Below are 18,746 nucleotides of genomic sequence, written 5' to 3'. Positions count from 1 at the left end.
GAAACCTTTCCTTCTCTCGCACTGCACCGTGGTTTACTTTTCAATTGCATCAGCTGAAGGCCATCATCCACAAAGAAATGTACAACAGTCATAATGATGTCATTACAAGGACGCTCCTTATCACACGGGTCTAATCCCTGCACGTCACGAGATCCCTTTTCTGCATAGTTAACAATGTGCTACAACCACACAATTCATCTGTACTCAAGCACTTGTAATGTTTTAATGTCAGTTTAAATACTCAGTGTTAAAATTTACTTTTATTGACTTGATATATAGTTTGTTTGTCATTGGTTATTGTTCATAAGTCTTCTATTAAAAGTGACCTTGACTGTTTTAAAAGACGTTAAATACTGAATACAAAACTGGTAAGAAGAGAAATGGACATCAAAGCATGAGGTTTGGGATTTCAGCCTTATTTACATGTTATATACTGTTGTTCTCCAAGTCAATTAAAATTTTTCTATTTTTTGTACAAACTTAAATTTTTTTAAATATTTTTATGACTTGTTCACCTAAAAAAATACCTCATTATCACAATTTTCTAAATATATATTTTTTTTTACATTTTTTAAAATGTTTGCTATGATTATTTGTTTATAGTTAAATAAATGGCACATATTTTTAATAAATAACTTTTTAAATATCTACTAAAATGTGTTAATGTTATACTGACCCTTACATCCATTGTTTCTTTACCGGTTTCTTACACAGCTTTATTTATAACAGTGTTATTCATACTTTTACTTGTATTGTGTTTTTTAACCTATAAATAATGAAACTGTATCCTAACATGTAATCTTTTGACATTTTTTCAGATTCTGATCGTTACACGCATGTTGTGCTGCTTTTAGTAGTGTTACGGTAATGAGTGAGTCGGTGCGTCTGTAATCTGGTCTTTACGGCTAGTTTGGGCCCATGTGTCCGGAAGCAGCCTCGGCTTCCTCTGCCTGTGTTTTGTGACGATAAAAGCTTCGTAGAAGAAGCGCCGGAGTTGTGGGAACTTCTGTCCCGGCTGCTGTGACCGTGGGGGGCAGGCAGGGAGAGCCGGTGGACCACCGGCGAGCTGAAACATGGGCCTCGTGGCGAGGATACGAAAGGAGTGGTTCATCGTCGGGATCGTGCTGGTCATCTTATCGGCCAAGCTGCAGCCCAGCATCGGAGTGAAAGGAGGTGAGAGGGTCGGAAGTTCATCACTGAAGTTCAATGGTGTTGCTTTAAAATGTGTTCACTCTTTGAATGACTCTAAATGAACAAATATTCCGTTTATTAAGTGGTCAGTTTGGGGCATTTTACTGCCAGGCTGTGAAAGAGTTTGCCATCCTTTTACTTCTCTCTCAGGGCCAAAGGTGTTCTTTCAGGTAAAGACTTAACACCTTAAATCAATCGTTAGGAGTCACAAAATAAATCGCCACAGGCTGATTTACCTGGAAACTTTTGATCTTCCATAAATGAACAACTTCTAGACTTTATTTAGCGCTGTTTCCCCGAAATTTGAAGAAAAGTGTGGACTATCAACTTAACATTGCATGTTTCTGTGAATATGACCTGAGCCGAAACAAGGTGCAAATACTGTTGGTTTTATTTATAACGTAGTGATGTAATGAATGGAGGTTTTGTCAGACTTTAACAAAGTGTACATTTCAGGATTTTCTTTCAGTGGAATGTCGCGGTTCCTCTGCATGCTGGCCCTGGGGCAGCAGGCTCTACGTCACAGTGGTTCCTTGTGTTTGTGTGTGTCTCCGTACCTGAAGTGCCGCTGTAGTGACACGTTGCATTCAGTAGGTAATGTCAACCCAACTCCGTGCTCCGCTCCGCGCTCATGTGTGCGCGTCCACGAGCACGTTATCGGCATCTTTAATTACTGCCACTAAACTAAGTGAGGAGAAAGCATAAGCATTGATAACTACAAATCAGCCGCCACCGGAGCTGATAACCCCTCCGCTCATTTCCCTGTAGATTAGATAAGACGCCACTATCGGCGTGGTGCCTTTAGGCGCTGCTCGTAAACGCCGGCTTCAAATATCAGTGGGTTTTCTTGCTCGTATTTGCTGGACTCTTATTTTAACGTGTTACCATTGACTGTATATAAAAGATGGTCAAATCCATTGTGACGTCACGCATTTTGCAGTCTCAACTTCATAACACATTCACAGATTACTACAGTGTTTTTTCAGCCAGTTTGCATGTTGGGCATCCCAACATGAAATGTTGATGCTTTGGAAGTATGACATCAGCACAGGTGTGGTGTGTTTTTGTTTCTTTGATTGTTTGTTTTATTTGCTGCTGTTGTGTTGAAAACAGTTGCACCTTAGTCTTGTTTCAGCTAAAGGACATGCAGCTCTCATCTTTTGTAAACTGCGAGCATGGATGACACAGCTGACTTGGAGGCAGAAGTTGTGGTGCGATCAGTCTTTGTTCAGTTATATATGAAGTTTAAAACAAGGTAGTTATTGAAGAGTCAGTGCGTAATCTGGGATGATCAGTTAACTAGCCTCCAGCTGGTTATCCAGAAATGATATGAAATGCCATAAAAAGATTGATTCTAGCTAAAAGAAGCTGGTAAAAAGAAAATAACAATGAACCCGGGAGTGAACCTTGTGGAACCTCACAGGTCATACAAGCAACGTAAGAGGAAAATCTGCACACCCTAACAGAGAAGGTCCTTACAGGTCCTTACAGAGGAAAACAAGTCAAGAGCTGAACCAAAGACACCAACCGAAAGCTAAATCCTATTAAGGAAACTATTATGTCAACGTCACAAAGGCAGCACTGAGGTGAAACTGCACCGGATGTGAAAACCCTTTTAATCCATACTGCAGTAAAAACAGGTCTCCACGCAGAGCTACAGAGAGCAGATGGCTGCTTCCTCTCCCTGCTGTATTACACAGACTATGTCACATTTGAAAATTTGATCTGTTTCTGTCTGTCAGGTCCTTTAAAACCGGAGGTCACCGTAGCGTACATCGCCGTCTCGCTCATCTTCTTCAACAGCGGCCTGTCGCTAAAAACTGAGGTGAGCTGCTCCCATCCTGCTTCTGTCCTCAGTTATGGAACATGCAGTGTTGCATTCAGGTGCAGTTTGGAAAAGTCTCCCTCTCTGTGTGCAGGAGCTGACCAGTGCGCTGCTTCACGTGCGGCTCCACCTCTTTGTTCAGTCCTTCACCCTCATCTTCTTCCCACTCGCCGTTTGGCTGCTGCTCAAGGTGCTCTCACTGACCGCCATCGACCAATGGCTGCTCAGAGGGTAGGACCCTGTGTGTGTCTGTGTGTGAGAGAGAGAATGTTGTTCTTTATTCTCACAGTACCTGGAGGGCTGGCATAAAGACACATTCACAGATTACTACAGACCCGGCTCCATGTGTTTGTGTATAATGTGAGACTTCCCCCCAAGAGAAACACCAGGAACAGGATATTTTATTTTTTTTCACAGTTTTGTTTTGAGGTCCGTCCAAGTGAAGTCATCAGATTAAAATAAATAAATAAATAAAATTGTATCATCAGTTGTAAATAAAATATAGATTTATAAGATCTGTAAACATTTTTTCTATGTGGAAGCAATTCCAGACTTCAGATGGCTCTAAACTCTTTATTTCAGGCAGTTTTTTTCTGATCTTTATGACATCACAGAGGGGACATATTCCTAATATGGTCATCTCAGTCTCACACAAGCCCCTCCCACCTGCAGACCTGTTTGCGTGACATCATATTGCATTGTTTTGTTTTGTTCTTCTCATTTGTGAAAAACATTCCTCCATCCTCACAATTTCCTCTGAGGAGGCAGGCAGTGACTCAGATCTGTTTCATCCTCATCCTCCTCTTTCTTCTTCACCCTGTGGTTGTTGTGGTTGCCTAGGTTACAGACGGTGAGCTGCATGCCCCCTCCGGTCTCTTCCGCCGTTATTCTCACCAAGGCTGTCGGAGGCAACGAGGTAACACAAACACAAAGATTAGCAGGTCAGATTAAACCTGCAGTGTCACCAAAGTGATAAACTGAGTGCGTGTTTGTGCAGGCCGCCGCCATCTTCAACTCTGCTTTTGGAAGCTTCTTGGTAAGACAGTTTTTTTTCTGTTTCACGTTCCTTGGAGGATTGTGACTGTAATGAAGCGATCCTGCAGTAATGAACGAAGAGTCAAAGCTGTAATCCTGATTTCTCTTTTCCCTTTTTCTCCCTGCAGGGAATCGTCGTCACTCCTCTGCTTCTGCTGCTGTTTGTAAGTCCCGCCTGCCACATGACGCCTTACGAGGCTTAGACGTTTGTAAGGACGTCCTGGTCGGGTTATGAACATAAAACAAACATAAACAGATCCATGGCAACCAAACCGAGACATAAAACAAGCAAAATGATCACTTTTAAATTACAGACACGCTACAAGCCAGTCCTGCTCCAAATATGAAGAAAGTGAAAAATGGATAAATTTAAACTTTGTTTTCAATTTGTTTGATGTCCAGATAAGAACATAATTAAGTATGCATGCAAAGTAAATATCTCTAAACACAAAAAGAGCTCGAAAAACCACAAATGAGCTAAAATAATCACACAAAGCAACCATAAAGAGATTTGAAATGACCGTGAGGACATTAAACACAACTGAACAGTCACAAAACAATAAAAATGAAAATCAGAATAAAATTAGAACCAGAAGAGCTTTAAATAATGTACGAATAATTAAATAAGTTTTTATTTACCTTACTTTAAAAATAAAAAAGACATGATGCACAACCAAGGGTCATAAAAATGAAAAGTAGTCATAAAATAACTAAAATTAAGCACAATTTTTTTTTTTATATGATCACTAATTTGTGCATTTCTTGTGATAATATTTGTATTTATTTATTTATTTTTTCCTCTTCCTCCTCCAGCTCGGCTCCTCGTCCTCCGTTCCCTTCTCCTCCATCTTCTCTCAGCTCTTCATGACGGTGGTGGTGCCTCTGATCCTGGGTCAGGTATGAAGCGGCGCACGTCCTGAAGTCTTGGTCTAAAGTCTGAACTCTAAATCAGCTGATTTGCTCGGTTGTGCGCAGGTGTGTCGCGGTTTCCTCAGGGAGTTTCTGGAAAGGCAAAAGCCCCCGTTCGGCGCCATCAGCAGCGCCGTCCTCCTCATGATCATCTACACCACCTTCTGCGAAACCTTCAGTAACCCCAGCATCGAGCTGGACCCCACCAGCCTGCTGCTGGTCGGCCTTATCAGTCAGTACACCTTCTGCGTGTCATCAGTGGCAGATTAATGGAAATCAAATGTAAATTGTAAATTTGAACTAAACTATCAGAGGAAGTGTTAAAATAATGGTGCTAGCGCTGAAACGCTGAGTAAAGTTGAACTTTTTAAGCATCCCTGAATACATTTCTCCTCGGTTACTCTGAGAACTACCAAAAGTTCAAGTGGACTTCATGTTATATTCACGGGAAACTGAAACCAGTGGCTGAGAATATGAGCTCATCTGGAAAGTGTTACCGAGGTCAGAGAGCTGTTATCCCACAGACTTCTATAAACACTGGAAGCCTGTTTGCAACCACAGTATCGTCCTGTCCTTCAACTGCCGACTACCAAATTTATGACTGAAGTCCTGAATCTTCCTTTTCTTTATGGCCCGTAGCCATGAGCTCATAAAGTTGTCAAGGAAACTGCTAAGCACATAGATCAAGGCAGATAAGGGCTGTTTTCCCACCAACGTGCGTTGAGCTGACCCAGCTGATCTCAATAGATTGTTCAAGAGTTGTTTGCCATGTTGAACACGATTTAACCTCTGGTTGCTAGGGAAGCGTACACTTCCTGATTGGTTGGCACTGGTTTCTGGACAATTCTGGCTCTCGTTAAAATCAGTGGTAGAGTATGTGCTGCACCAAAAAAAACAATGATTGTGTTGGTTAAGCTAGCAGTTTGCCAGTTTTTGCTGAATCAGCGATCTTCCCCTGCTGGTCATTAAAAATAATGCAGGTTGAAGACACTTCTACACTGGCTTCACTTTTCACACCCAAAAACTACCTCTATCTGTTCAGATGACATTTTTCAAATGCTTCAGCATACCAGCCACCACCCAATGGAAATCCTTCACTTCCATTAGCCATTAGCCATCCCATGGTGTAATTAAGCCACATGAGATGTATAACCCCTACAGAGAGTTCTAATCTTCCTTTTCTTTATGGCCCGCAGCCATGAGGCCATAAAGTTGTTCTTTTATGTTTCCCATAAAGGAAACTGTCTGCTAAGACGTTTTCCCATAAACATAGGTTAAGCTGACCCAACTGATCTCAAGAGATTGTTCAAGAGTTGTTTGCCATGTTGGACATGATTTAACCTCTGGTTGCTAGGGAAACGTGCACTTCCTGATTGGTTGTAATTGGTTTCTTGAGGTTTCTGGCTCTCAGTAAAATCAGTGGCAAAAAAGAAAACAAAAGACTCCTAATGATTGTGTTGGTTAATTTAGCAGTTTGCCAGGTTTGCCAGTGTTTCCTTCTTCTAGTCATTAAAAATTATGCAGATTTCAGGAAGCCCACCTTCCAGACCTGGAAGGCACGTCCAGTGTTTTTATCTCTGTGTTGTTTATTGAGGTTAGCGATAAGCAGGCTCAGTTTCTAAAATGATGTTAGCTCATGTTGCTCGACCCCGGGGCCAGGACTGAGTATAATCATCAGAACCTGATTTCTTTGAATGTTTAAGTAATTACAGCCACTGCAAGCATCTGGTAAAGGATTTAAAGCCTTGAGATTCCCTTTATTTACAATCCGACTAAGTGTGATCTACAAATAAAAATATCAGAAATGAATAAACAGAACAGTAGTCAATGTTTCCCAGTTGACTGCTCTAGTTTGTATCAGCCACTAGAGGGCGCCAAATGACCATAAAATCTCTACAGCTCTCGTCCAAATCAACATTAACTGGATTTAATCCTAAAGTTTACCTTGGTAACTAGCCAAGCTAACTTAAAAGGAAAGAAAACAGTAATCGCTGAATATAGGAACACAAATACATTGAGATAAAATAAAGTGTTTTGACTGAACACATAGAAACATAGCATAGAAGCATAGAAACAGTATATATAGACTATTAACGTGTACAACTATTCCCTCACAAACAGTGTGGTGTTTCATTTTACCCCTCAGGCTAGTTGGTCTAAAAATGAAAACTTTCAGAGACAATGTGTAGAACTAATACATCTCAGTATCCATACATTTTTATTAATTTAGAATAAAAATCCATGATAAATCACAAATGACTCACACAACGTCTTTTACAGATGCTTAGTACAAACTACAACAGCTGCAAAGCAGCTGCAGTGTAGAAGAACAGATACTGGTGAATCAATCCAAAAAAGGGCTAATCGAAGAACTCGATACTAAACTAATCAAATCAACCGTTACTGAAGGAGTTACTGAACATTTCCACCACAGAGGGCACTCCAGACTGTTAGTGATGAATGGACTGTTTTTTATTGTTCTTATTATTATAAGATCTAAAACAATATTTTAAAAAGAAAAACTGCTGAAAGTCCATCTAAATGTTGATTTTAGCTTAATATGAAATGAGAAGTTAAATTTGCCTCTTTTTTCTTGCTCTGCAGTTTTCTCCATCCAGATCAGCTTCATGCTGCTCACATTTGCCTTTTCCACCAGGTAAGCTTCCTCCTTCTCAACCTGTCCTTTTCTTTTCTTTAATATTCATTATATTGATTATTTTTACATAGCTCTGCCCAGAAATGTAATGAAATGTTTTTCTAAATATATTTTTTTTAATTACATTTTTTAGTAGCATTAAGTGGCTTTCAGCATTTATTTCTTGTAGGTTTTGTCATCAAGTTACTTGCAGAAGAATCAGTATTAAACCCTTAATGTGAAAATTAAAAACAGAAAAACGACAACTTTGATCAAATCTTAAATTTTAAGACTTCATTTCTTTCTTTTTTTTCACAGTTTGGTATTCACACATTTTATTTTTATACATTTCATTTATTCATCATATTCTTATCATTACATGTATTGGCTCCCTAAAACAATAAGAACTGCTCCAACATTTTGCTCTGGGTGTAGAGGTCACCACCTGCAAACCGTCTGGAGGGTGACAGATGGCACGTTTTAACTTCCTGTTTGTCTCTGCAGGCCAGGCTCCAGGTTCAGCCCCGCGGACACCGTCGCCATCATGTTCTGCTCCACACACAAGTCTCTAACCCTGGGTGGGTGCACATCCAGATTAGACGCTCAGATTTTGTGTTAGAGAGAAACTTCACATCAAAGTTGTGTTTGAAGAGCGTGCACGCAAAAACTTGTATCAAGTGTCGGGTGTCTCCTGAGAGCTCTGTGGAGTTTTAAGTTAGAAAGTAAAGAGAGGAGAAATCTGGAGGAGTTAGAAAGAGCTTCTGAGGCCTGTGAAGCTCTGAGCTCGGTCGTGAGCTCTGCTGCAGGTCGGAGCTGGCATGAAGTGAACAAAGTCATCTCGTCTGCGCTGCATCTCATTCTGAAGTCTAATTTTAAATGCTGGGTTAGCTTTAAGTCCATGAGGTCTTCCTTATTTATTTAATCACAGGTATCCCCATGTTGAAGATCGTGTTTGAGGGCTATGAGCACCTGTCTCTGATCTCAGTCCCTCTCCTGATCTACCATCCGGCTCAGATCCTGCTCGGCTCCGTCCTCGTGCCGACCATCCGCAGCTGGATGACCAGCCGGCAGAAGGTACACACACACACACACACACACACACACACACACACACACCACACACTAACACACACACACACACACACACACACACACACACACACACACCACACACTGCTTGTGAGGACGATGTTAAATCAAACTCTCCTGCTCCTCGGCGTGGCGGCTCCATGCCAACACTAACCTCTACACCTTGTCCCCCTACAGTCTAGTCTGTTGTTGCGATAAGGCTGCGTGCCAACACTTCTGTCTGACCCGAGTGAGTAAGAACGGACGGAAGAGCAAATTCAGTTATTTTTGTATTTAATTTCAAAAAAATCTCTACTGTGGCTTCCCTGGGTTTTCTTTTTATTTACAATATGGAAGCCCAAAGTGTTCAATATTAAATACATGAAAGAAAAATGAATTATAACAATAATATTCAAGTGTGACTGAACCATGAATGTGGTATGTTGTTGTTTTCTTAGTAATACTCTGATTTATGAAAGCCCTTTACTGAACCATGAATGTGGTATGTTGTTGTTTTCTTAGTAATACTCTGATTTATGAAAGCCCTTTACTGACACACTGACAAACAATTTTCCTTTCATACATTTTGTACAATTTTAACTTTTTCAGCTTGAAATTTTGTCTTTTTACTTTGTTTATTGTTCGTTTGGGCATTTAAACAAAGTCAGCTGTGTAAGTCCCATTAAATTTAACAATATATGCATCTAAATAATTATGTAGTCTCTGTTGAATATGAGTCACTACAGAACAAACAAGAGGAAAAAAAAGATCACGATCTGTGTCATTAAAAATCAAATTCAAACACAAATTATGTTTTTAAACATGTTTTATTCAATTCATTAGAAACAAAAAGAAAATAAAGCATCAAAGTGTCATTAGATCTAAAAATGTGGGCTTTTTTGTTTATTTTTAGTTATTGTTTTCATTGTTTTTACAGTTTTGAATTCTATTCATTTAATTTATTTAATAATAAATTGGGTTTTTTAGTTTTTACAAAATTTTATATGCATAGCTTGCATTTTGTTTGTCATCATGCTACTTCCATAAGAATGAGCTCTATTAAACGCCATTATATTCACATTATCCCATGTTCTGCTGTTTCATCCACATATTTAGTTATTTAATATTGAACACTTTGGTGTGCCACTATCAGATGAATAATTCTTTTGCACATTCTCTTTAATTCTGCGCTCTGGGTGCAACAGCGCCCTCTGGTGTCAAACGGGTGTTGTGTTGTTGGTGGGACATGGACCTTTTTGCTTCACTTCACTCTGTTTATGAAGCCGGGTTTCTCTCAAAGTTAATGACGAGCGGTTCAACGTTGTGTTTGTACAAGCTTCAGCTGCCTGTTCTAAGTGTGCTGCTAGGATGGGGAAAACGAGTAATTGGCTTCATGTTGTCGGTCATTAAATAATTCCAGTTTTCTTTGTCCTGTTAAATGACTCGTCTTTTGTCTAATGTTTTTTCTTCTCAATCTTTTCTTTCTCATGGCTCTTGTCTCTGTTCAGGCGGTGAAGCTGTCAGCGCTGCAGCCCATCTGACATGAAATGTTGGCTTTTGTGAAGTTACTGATGTCTCATACAAAAGGGAACTATGGTGGAGGATTGCAGTGGTCACACGTGCCTTATTGCTACCAATCAACGAAGACCTCAGCCTAGCGGAAAGAACGAGAGGAACCGCCTCAGTTCTTGTCTTTCTATGATGAGGAAGGACTCCTCTTTCCAGCACATATATTGTTTTATATTAAACTAAGTGCGAGTTCTATTTTTATATGGATTTTGGAGCCAGAAGGATGAAGTTATTTGGACCAGTCTTTTCTCTTTTCTGCTGTTTTCAACATTTTTCTACCTTCCCACTAGCGGTCGCTGCCTGCGTCAGTGTTTGTTACATGGACGATCTGGATAATCTGATACTTAATATACTGTATTGTAACAGCCAATTGGATTTTGGACACTTTCTAAAATGCCGTTTGTCTTACAAGTAGTTTTTTGGTGGTGTTTAGTTGAGTGGAGGATGTTGGTACATTAATACTGGAGTAGTGAGTCCAAGTTTACAGGTCAAATTTTTTGTTAATGACTTGGTTCACTTGTTTCTATATGGCTGTCTCAGTTTAATTCCTGGCCTGCTTCCCTCAGATTCTAACCAAATCTGTCACCCATAAGGGCATTTATGTCTCGGACCAATAAGGAGAGCTTTGGGCTCTCAGTAAGGATCCTGTTAAATAGTAACAAAGCACAAAAGAAGCAGGACTGGGTAAAGCTGATATTATTGTTTGGTATGAGATACCTGCCAGTCTGTTGTTATTGGCATTTAATATTGCAAAATTAAAAAAAGTAAAGAGATGGGGGGCAATTTTCTTACAATGTCTTAACATTGCAGATTTTTTCCTGGGGGGCACTCTGCAACGTTCCACAAACAATCGGAGCAGGCAGGACGTGAACAAGTAAATAAATCACCAGATATAAGAAATGTTAAAGTGAAAGCAGAATATCAGAGTTTTAAACCACCAAATATCAGAATCAGAAATCCTGCATCACTCAAGCTCTAGAATAAAGATCTAAATAAACCTCTGAACATAGCTGTAGAATATGGTATTATCTAAGGAAATAATATAGCTGATTGTATATCACACCAACCAAAGTCTACAGTAAACACGTAAATGTTTTTTGGGAGGAAAAATCTAGAACTCCAGAGTCTTAGAGTCCCTCCACACTCGAGGCTGCTGGGCTCCAGAGCTGCAACTTTAAAATACAATAATAGATTTCAGACCTCTAGAATCTAGATTTGCATAACAAAATTTTGTGACATGAGGTCTGGAGCTGCTTCACCTTATTCAGAGGTATGACAGCGAATGAGTTATCTCATTAGAACAGCAGCACACGATCTTCACTAAAACGTTGTTCTAGTCCATCTCGTTCTGTGGACCAAACAGAAATGCACACCAGTGAGGAGAAAGGGTGGGAATTTGCTCAGGGGAACTTTGGTAGTATTTTTCTATTTTGTTCTTTGCTCTAACGACTTAGCCTTACATCCTTCTGGTAAATTATGACAACTCTGACTTCCATTTTTCTTTAAGGGCTTTCACGCTACGTAATAGCACAACTCCACCAAGCCTCAGAGGACACACTGGAGGGCCTTACAGTAGCTCTGTGCACAGCTAACTCTGTATCTGTTGTAGCTTAAAGTAGTGCTAGCATGTTAAAATTACCGTCACTATCCTTTCTAACACTGAATTACAGATAGCAGCATCATGAGGTTTACTCTGCTTTGTTGGTACGTCACTACAGATGCCCGTTGGTTTTCACCACCATGCTGCTCAACCAGTCAAATCCAGTAGTGAGCAGATTGTATTCAGCTTCAGTCCCACATTACAGTATTTTTTTTTTAGTCTGTAGTCGTCATGTGTACCTAACCTTACACTGGAAAAAGAAGAAACCACACATTGTCCATCCTTTGAACTTATTTCTATATCCAGGAGACTCCTGTTACTTCTGGCTCACATTATCACCAAACATCGCCTGTGGAGTCGCAATGTATACCACCGAACATTGAGATCGAGAATAATAAATCATATCTCTATCTGAGTACAATGAATTGCTGAAGATTCCAAGCAAGCTGTCACAGCATTAAGGCATTGGTTTCGTGTGGGCTCTGTTATATAGTGTGATTATAAAAGAGTCGATTAGAATGCCAGGGTAGTCAGAGTTGATGATGACCAAAGAGACTCGCATTACTTGTAATGTGAGCTCTTAAAATTTTTGATGATGAACCAGCGTTAATAGTGAGTGAAATGACACGCCCAATAGAGCTATCTTAAGAGGCAACTAACTGTGCATACACACGGTATTGTATTGTCCATCACACCAACATCAGAGGGCAGCATGTTATCATCTAACTCCAAGTCTCCTGTGATGTTGGTGTCATTCAAGATTCTAAGCAGAAAAGTAGTTGTTTGCTTGATTTAACAGCTAAGACATCTCATAGGTCACTCTCAGTAGTATGTTGAGGGTCTGGATGGTATATAGGCTGCATGTGTAGTGCGCGGTGCAAAAAAGCACAGCCAATGTCGAACGTCCTAATCGATAATAAAAACAAAAAATCAAAAACAGCTTGAGAGCTAATATTGTGTGACGAGTGCGTTTCAAGAATAACTATCGAGTGCTTATTGTTGGATAAGAGTTGAAGTTTAGGATAAGTCATAATCAAGCGTTCTTCGAACCTGAGGGTTGGTATGGCTCTCCTATTTTATCTTAATGCTCCCTGAGCTTCATACAGGTCATGAAGTATATAACTTTTGGTTATACTCGACACCCTAAGACGTCAGGTGTGATTCAGGGCCTGATGCCTAGTCTCTCTCTCGCTATCTCTATGGGAATTGATTGTACTCTCCTCACTTATACAATAATAGCAAGATGGTGGTAATAACTTTTAAAGCAAGTGTTGCAGGTGAGAGATGAAATACTTGTAATGAACATTTTTGGAGTCTCTGACGAAGAATTGTGTCTCCAACTCACATTTACGTATATCAATTCTTGCAAGTCCTCTGTTGAGAGTGTATACACACGCTTAGCCTGGGTGCATTTCTTGCTTCGTTTTTCTGTTACTATCTGTCACAAATTTACTTAACGAGGTCGGAAGTGTCTCTGTTCAAGTCGTATTTGCTCTGAGCGTTTGTGGGTGTATGAGTTTGTAGTCAATCATATTGAGAATATATGCACCTCTTCGTTGAGAAGAAAAACTCCATATGAGAGGATAAGAGGACATAGCTTCATCGTGTGTCTTAATAGATTAGCTGTTTTTAATTGAAAGACGTTCTGCGAGAGATATTATACAAAAAAAGAGCTTATCTTCTTGTAACACGGTGTTGAGTACCAATCAATATAGTTCCTCTTGGTAGCAGACGTTATCTTCCTTATAACATAACGGACATCGTTAAAAAGTTTGTTGGTTCCTACTAGCTTTTATGTTAATATTTGCTTGCTTAGTTATCTGTGGAATACGATGTTGCTTTCTCTCACTCCAGTTCTTGATCTGAACGTGTTCTTAATATAGGCATTTCCCTAAATGATAAGATTGTGCTTTTACGTGTTGTCTCTTGCGTGATGCCAGAAGTCAGTCTTATATAAACTCAATAATTTCAACATAGATATCTTGATAGTTCTCGCTGAACAATCATGGGCTCTGTCTCCAAGACTCTAGGCTCTAGTCATCATTTAATACATTTCACCTTAACTTGCACACCATCTAATCTCTAGTTTTGCTGTCGTGTACAGGCAATGAGCTATAACTTCACAAATGGTTCTCTTCAATTATGGAAAAGACAGCCACCGCTCGTTTATAAAAATGATTAAACCCATATTATTTAAGGCAGCCAGCAACCTGTCACAAAATGCACAACAACGATCCGTAGTATGGCTATTGTTATAGTTTTTTAGATCACTCTTCCACATCAAAACGAGCAGCATCACACTTATGTAATCAAAACTGAGAGCGCGAGCCAATTATTGACTCGCTACTAAATATATTACTCTCAGAAGTAAGATAAATAAAATAAGTGAATTAAATGTATCACCAGAGAGTGTTAATAAGACATGACTGACAACATATACTTCTTACCATGGTTAGCTGTTAACAAGATGGCGACCAGTGTTGATCTAATATAAAACAACTTGTAGAGCAAACTTAATTACTTTAATTATTTAAACAGCTTTAACATATTTAATATTTGAGATGTTTACAGTGCATCACAAGAGCCAGAGTAGGATACGTCTTCTTTTGCTCCTTGAGTATATCACAACAAAGATGGAGCGGTCCACTTAAATTTTAGACAATGTGAGCCATGCACAAGAAACACACGTACTGACCTATGTCTCATGCTGGGTAAGTGGCTTTGGTAAGTGAATAGCATCAGACCTCTCGTGTACTATATAGCTTCTATGTGCTTACGCGGTGCTATCATGTCTATGGATGAGACACAGAAAGATTTTAGCCTATGCAAAAAAATTATTACTTATACTGCTCACTTCGACCTGAGTGTTCTTCTGTAGGAACCAGCGAGTGCAATAACCAGCTCTGTGCCGTGGGGCTCACTGTATGATAAGTCACTTAATTCATGTGTTGGTGGAATTGACCTACCGAGTAAGAATAAGCTACATTTTTACGTAGCGAATGTTTGGATAAGCGTGGGACAGAACACCCTTTGCACACAGTCTCCATATTTTCGTTATACCGAAACCGCTTCAGTTGGTTGAACCTACAACTGAGAGACATCTGTATTCACCAGGCTGCCTCCTGGGAGGTTGACGCTGCGTCATCTTGATATTGATCAAGACTACATAAAGAAAGCGACTCCGTGAAAAGACGTCGTCTCACGGAATATAATACTTCTCGTTTCAAGACGAGTCATCAGTGATGGACATATGACTAGACACTAGCTCTCACCTTTGTTAGTCTCGTCCTAGTGTGCGCACTTATCTCAACACTGTAGAGGCTGCATTGTAGCGGTTCCATCGTCCACCACTGGATTTCCTAAGAAATTCGAATTCTTAAGTTTCCGAGATGATTCTACTCGAGAGGAAGTGACCGTTACGCCGAATCGATTCGATCCCACTATAGTGCTCGATTTAACTTTCGATTCACTCTCTAGGATTCGATATACTTCTCAGAGTATTTTTATTTATTGGACCTCTCGAGTGTCGAGAATATACTTTTGAGGACTAGTCAGGAGTAATTTATATATAATTGACAAATTATCTATATGGGGATTACAGAGTACTTTTGGTTTTACACAAAACACTAGTTGTGTGTATTCTTATAAAATAAGAGAATCTAAGGAACGACACGCGAAGACGTGCGCCGTTAATGACGTTTATCAGATGTATATTGTCTCTGTTATAGCGCTCACGAAGACATATCAGCCTTAATATGAGTGGTCAAAGTTAGTCGTGCCACAGAAATAAGCCACAGAAAAACAATCGAAAACAGGGTCCGTAATCTCTCTACAGTGGATCCTCTGGCCTGTACTTATAAGTGAAAAACAGAAATACTGCGTATCAGCATGTACCATTCTTAACCACAAATCACACCAAAATTGGAATACAGAAGAATAGGATATATACGAATATGAAATTGATTATTAACAATATATATGTTCTTAGCTTGTACCGTTGAAATTGGCAGGAAATATGTGTTTTTACGTCGTTCACGAGGAAAATGTGTTAGGAGCAAGGGAAATAAACCAACAATAAAAACAGCGCGATTCTGAATTCTAAGTCCGTACAGGTAGCACTCCTGAGTTACGAGATTAAAGTATCTCTGGGGTGGTAAGGACAACGTAGACTTGTGCTAACAAGCAAGCGAATAATGAAGAAAGGAAACTGTTCTTGAAGTACAGAGAGAGAGAGAGAGAGAGAGCTGTGCATCGTGGTGGAAGCAAAACAGTAAAAGTCAGAGTGAATTCATGACGATGTTTATGTGAAGCGTTTGGATCTTCTTTTGCTGCTGGTTCGGTCAATATTGTTTGGAGAGAGATCAAACTAACAGCTTTAGAATCGGCTCATAAAGGGCGTGAACACAAAGCGCGGACCCGCCGACAGATCAGAATCAGCGAGCTGTCGGCTTTCAGCCCCGACCGTGAGAAAGGCGACATCTAACTGATTCTGATCCGCGGGTCGCGCTGTGTGTTTAAGTCTATGTGCAGAATCCGTGTACCTGCTCTCATTTACTGTCTTAACTGTTTGGTGGTTCTTGAAATTTTGTGAGATGTCACCAGAGATTCTGGCATTTTGGGCAAAATAAATTTATATTAAAAAATCGATTCAGGATTTTAATGAATCGATTTTACGTTATCCAAGCCAGAATCTATTTTAATCGATGAGTCGATTATAAAAACCCACCCCTACATCCCTGTGGAGCCTGCACTGCAGTAGACGACAGTGTTTGCATTCATCTGCATTGCTGTGCTGTCACAAGTGAAAGTTCTGCTGGTTTTTGAGCTAATGAATTTCAAACAATAGTTACTGAAAATCTGGAAGGAGGAAGAAAACTTCAGAACGGACTGGCTCGCATGGACAGCGGATCAGCTGGAGGCACGATCGAAGATTGCAGCGGTCCCAGATCCAGCTGTACACACTGGAATATGTCCCCCTGTTGCTTGTCTGTGTTTTATTGTGTTATGGTGTGATGATATCTGTGCGTTCTTTTTCTCCTTAATGACCCTTTTGTGTTACACATTTCACTGTTTTTCCTTTTACTACCTAGCCTGACCCGTCTCCCCAATGTGACGTTTGTTGTAGGGAAAAAATCAATCCGAACATTCGAGGAGTTAACCAAGATTATTTTCTTGTCCTTGAAAGGTTTTGGTATCTATTATCTTTGTTGGCAGCCGGCATTTCTCTCTCCAGGTGGTGACAGTACATCATACTCTGCCAGAAGTACTAAGCTGTTCTCTCTGATTTTTCGGACTCTAACCAAATCTCCACACTCCTGGACGTGGATCAGTCCTATCTCTCCTCTCCCATACTCTCTCTCCCGATCGTTCAGGGTCACCGCCGTCCGTTTTCCACAAGCCTGGCGGTACAAGTACCTTATTCCAACCACCAGTACCATACCCAAACCAGCTGAGCTGCCCAGCAGCATGCCCAGCTCCCAGGCACTGTGTCTGCGTATGTCTGGATATTTCCCTTCCTTGTCTGGAGTTGCAGGAGGACTGGAGGGATGTTTAGCATCACTATTTGGAAGCTTTGGTTTCAACTCGTGGCCAAGATTTTCCTCGATGTTAGGGTGGGGTTTGGGGTTTGGATGAATGTCTGTTCTTGGTGTTGGTGGGTGTATACTTGGATCAGGATCAGATGATGCAGTGTGACCTTCAGTATGTTTCTGGGAAGGTGAGGGCATGGAGAGGTTGTGCAGAGAGCGACGGGGAGCTGGAGAGGGTCCTGAATGAAGGGAGGTAGCCTGGGCAGCAGGCGGGGAGGTTACAGATGGGATATAAAAAGATGTACCTTGATAGGAGGAAGAAGTTGCTGAGGTCGAGCTAGATGAAGTGGTAGAAGAAACAAAAGAAATGGAAGAATTTGTTGAATTTGTGATGCACTGGGAAGAGGTAAAGGTAGGCAAGGGAGCTGGAGTAAACAAGAGATCTGATGATGGATGGTTAGAAGTGTATAAATAGGGAATAGTAGACGAGGCAAAGGAGGATGGTTGTGGGGAAGTGGGGGTAGGTTGAGAAGATGACAAATAAGGGGGGTTGGAGATTGGAGAAGGGGAGGGGAGAGCAAAACGAGCTGATGACGTTGTCAGTTGGTTTCTCGTAAAGGAAGAAGGGATGACAAATGTAGACCTAATGGATGCACGCATAGTTACAAGGAGTAAACCTCCAGAAGAATGAGGAGAATTGGTAGACCTATCGTTAACTGTTGCAGTAGGGAGCAAAGTATTGGAGAAGGAGAAAGATGAAGCGGAAAGGGAAGGAGTGGCTGAGGGCAGAGCAAAGACTGGGCGCGTAGTTCTGATCTTTGCGTCAGACCTAAGATCCACTTGACTCTTTTCCAGTATGGGAGTTTGGTCAGTCCTCAGTGTAAAGAGCAGTGGGTTAAAGAGAGACTCGGAGGATGGAGTTTGTTTCTGTTTCTGTGGTTGAGGAGAGTTGTTTGAAACGTCAGGTGATATCTCAGACTGGGAGTAATCTGTCCAAGGAATGCTAGTTTTACCCTGACTTTTAGTTGTAGTAGTTTCTGGCATGTCTTGGAGAAATGTTCTGATATACTCACTGTGAGGAGAGCTACTCAGGACAGTAGCTGTAGTCTGAAGCTTAGAGAAAGGTGTACTGGTTTTCTTTGGGCTACTTTTGGGTTTTAAAGGGCTGTTTTCAGAGTGGGTAAGGGACGATATTGTGAGAAAGGACTTAATGATGGGAGATCTGGATGGTGGAATGGAGTGTGGAGAAGAGGTTTGAGAGCGAGAAAGGAATTTGGATGGAGATGCTGGGGGAAATGGATAAATATGACTCCTACTAGTTTGGGACCGTAGAAGAAGTATGGATGGAAGTATGGAAGTTTCAAAATGACTAATAGGCTTGGGTGA

General features: G+C 40.6%; 1 protein-coding gene across 1 annotated transcript; it reads left to right on the top strand.

The window, feature by feature from the left end:
* Nucleotides 1-904: 904 nt before the first annotated feature.
* LOC102305181 (sodium/bile acid cotransporter 7) lies at nucleotides 905-12,196 on the top strand (the record flags this gene model as incomplete). Its single annotated transcript, XM_042216347.1, is given in 12 exon segments — nucleotides 905-1,173; nucleotides 2,934-3,016; nucleotides 3,111-3,247; nucleotides 3,857-3,932; nucleotides 4,014-4,052; nucleotides 4,180-4,215; nucleotides 4,865-4,948; nucleotides 5,027-5,192; nucleotides 7,565-7,616; nucleotides 8,100-8,173; nucleotides 8,524-8,669; nucleotides 10,172-12,196. Coding segments are annotated over 12 exon segments (1,026 nt in total). The 5' UTR covers nucleotides 905-1,073.
* Between the last annotated feature and the right edge of the window lie 6,550 nt (nucleotides 12,197-18,746).

This window comes from Haplochromis burtoni, unplaced genomic scaffold (genome assembly GCF_018398535.1).
Source record: "Haplochromis burtoni strain Fernald_Lab_line unplaced genomic scaffold, NCSU_Asbu1 Contig_1022, whole genome shotgun sequence".
NCBI classification, from domain to species: Eukaryota; Metazoa; Chordata; class Actinopteri; order Cichliformes; family Cichlidae; genus Haplochromis; species Haplochromis burtoni.
This window is presented reverse-complemented; position numbering and strand designations above follow the sequence as displayed.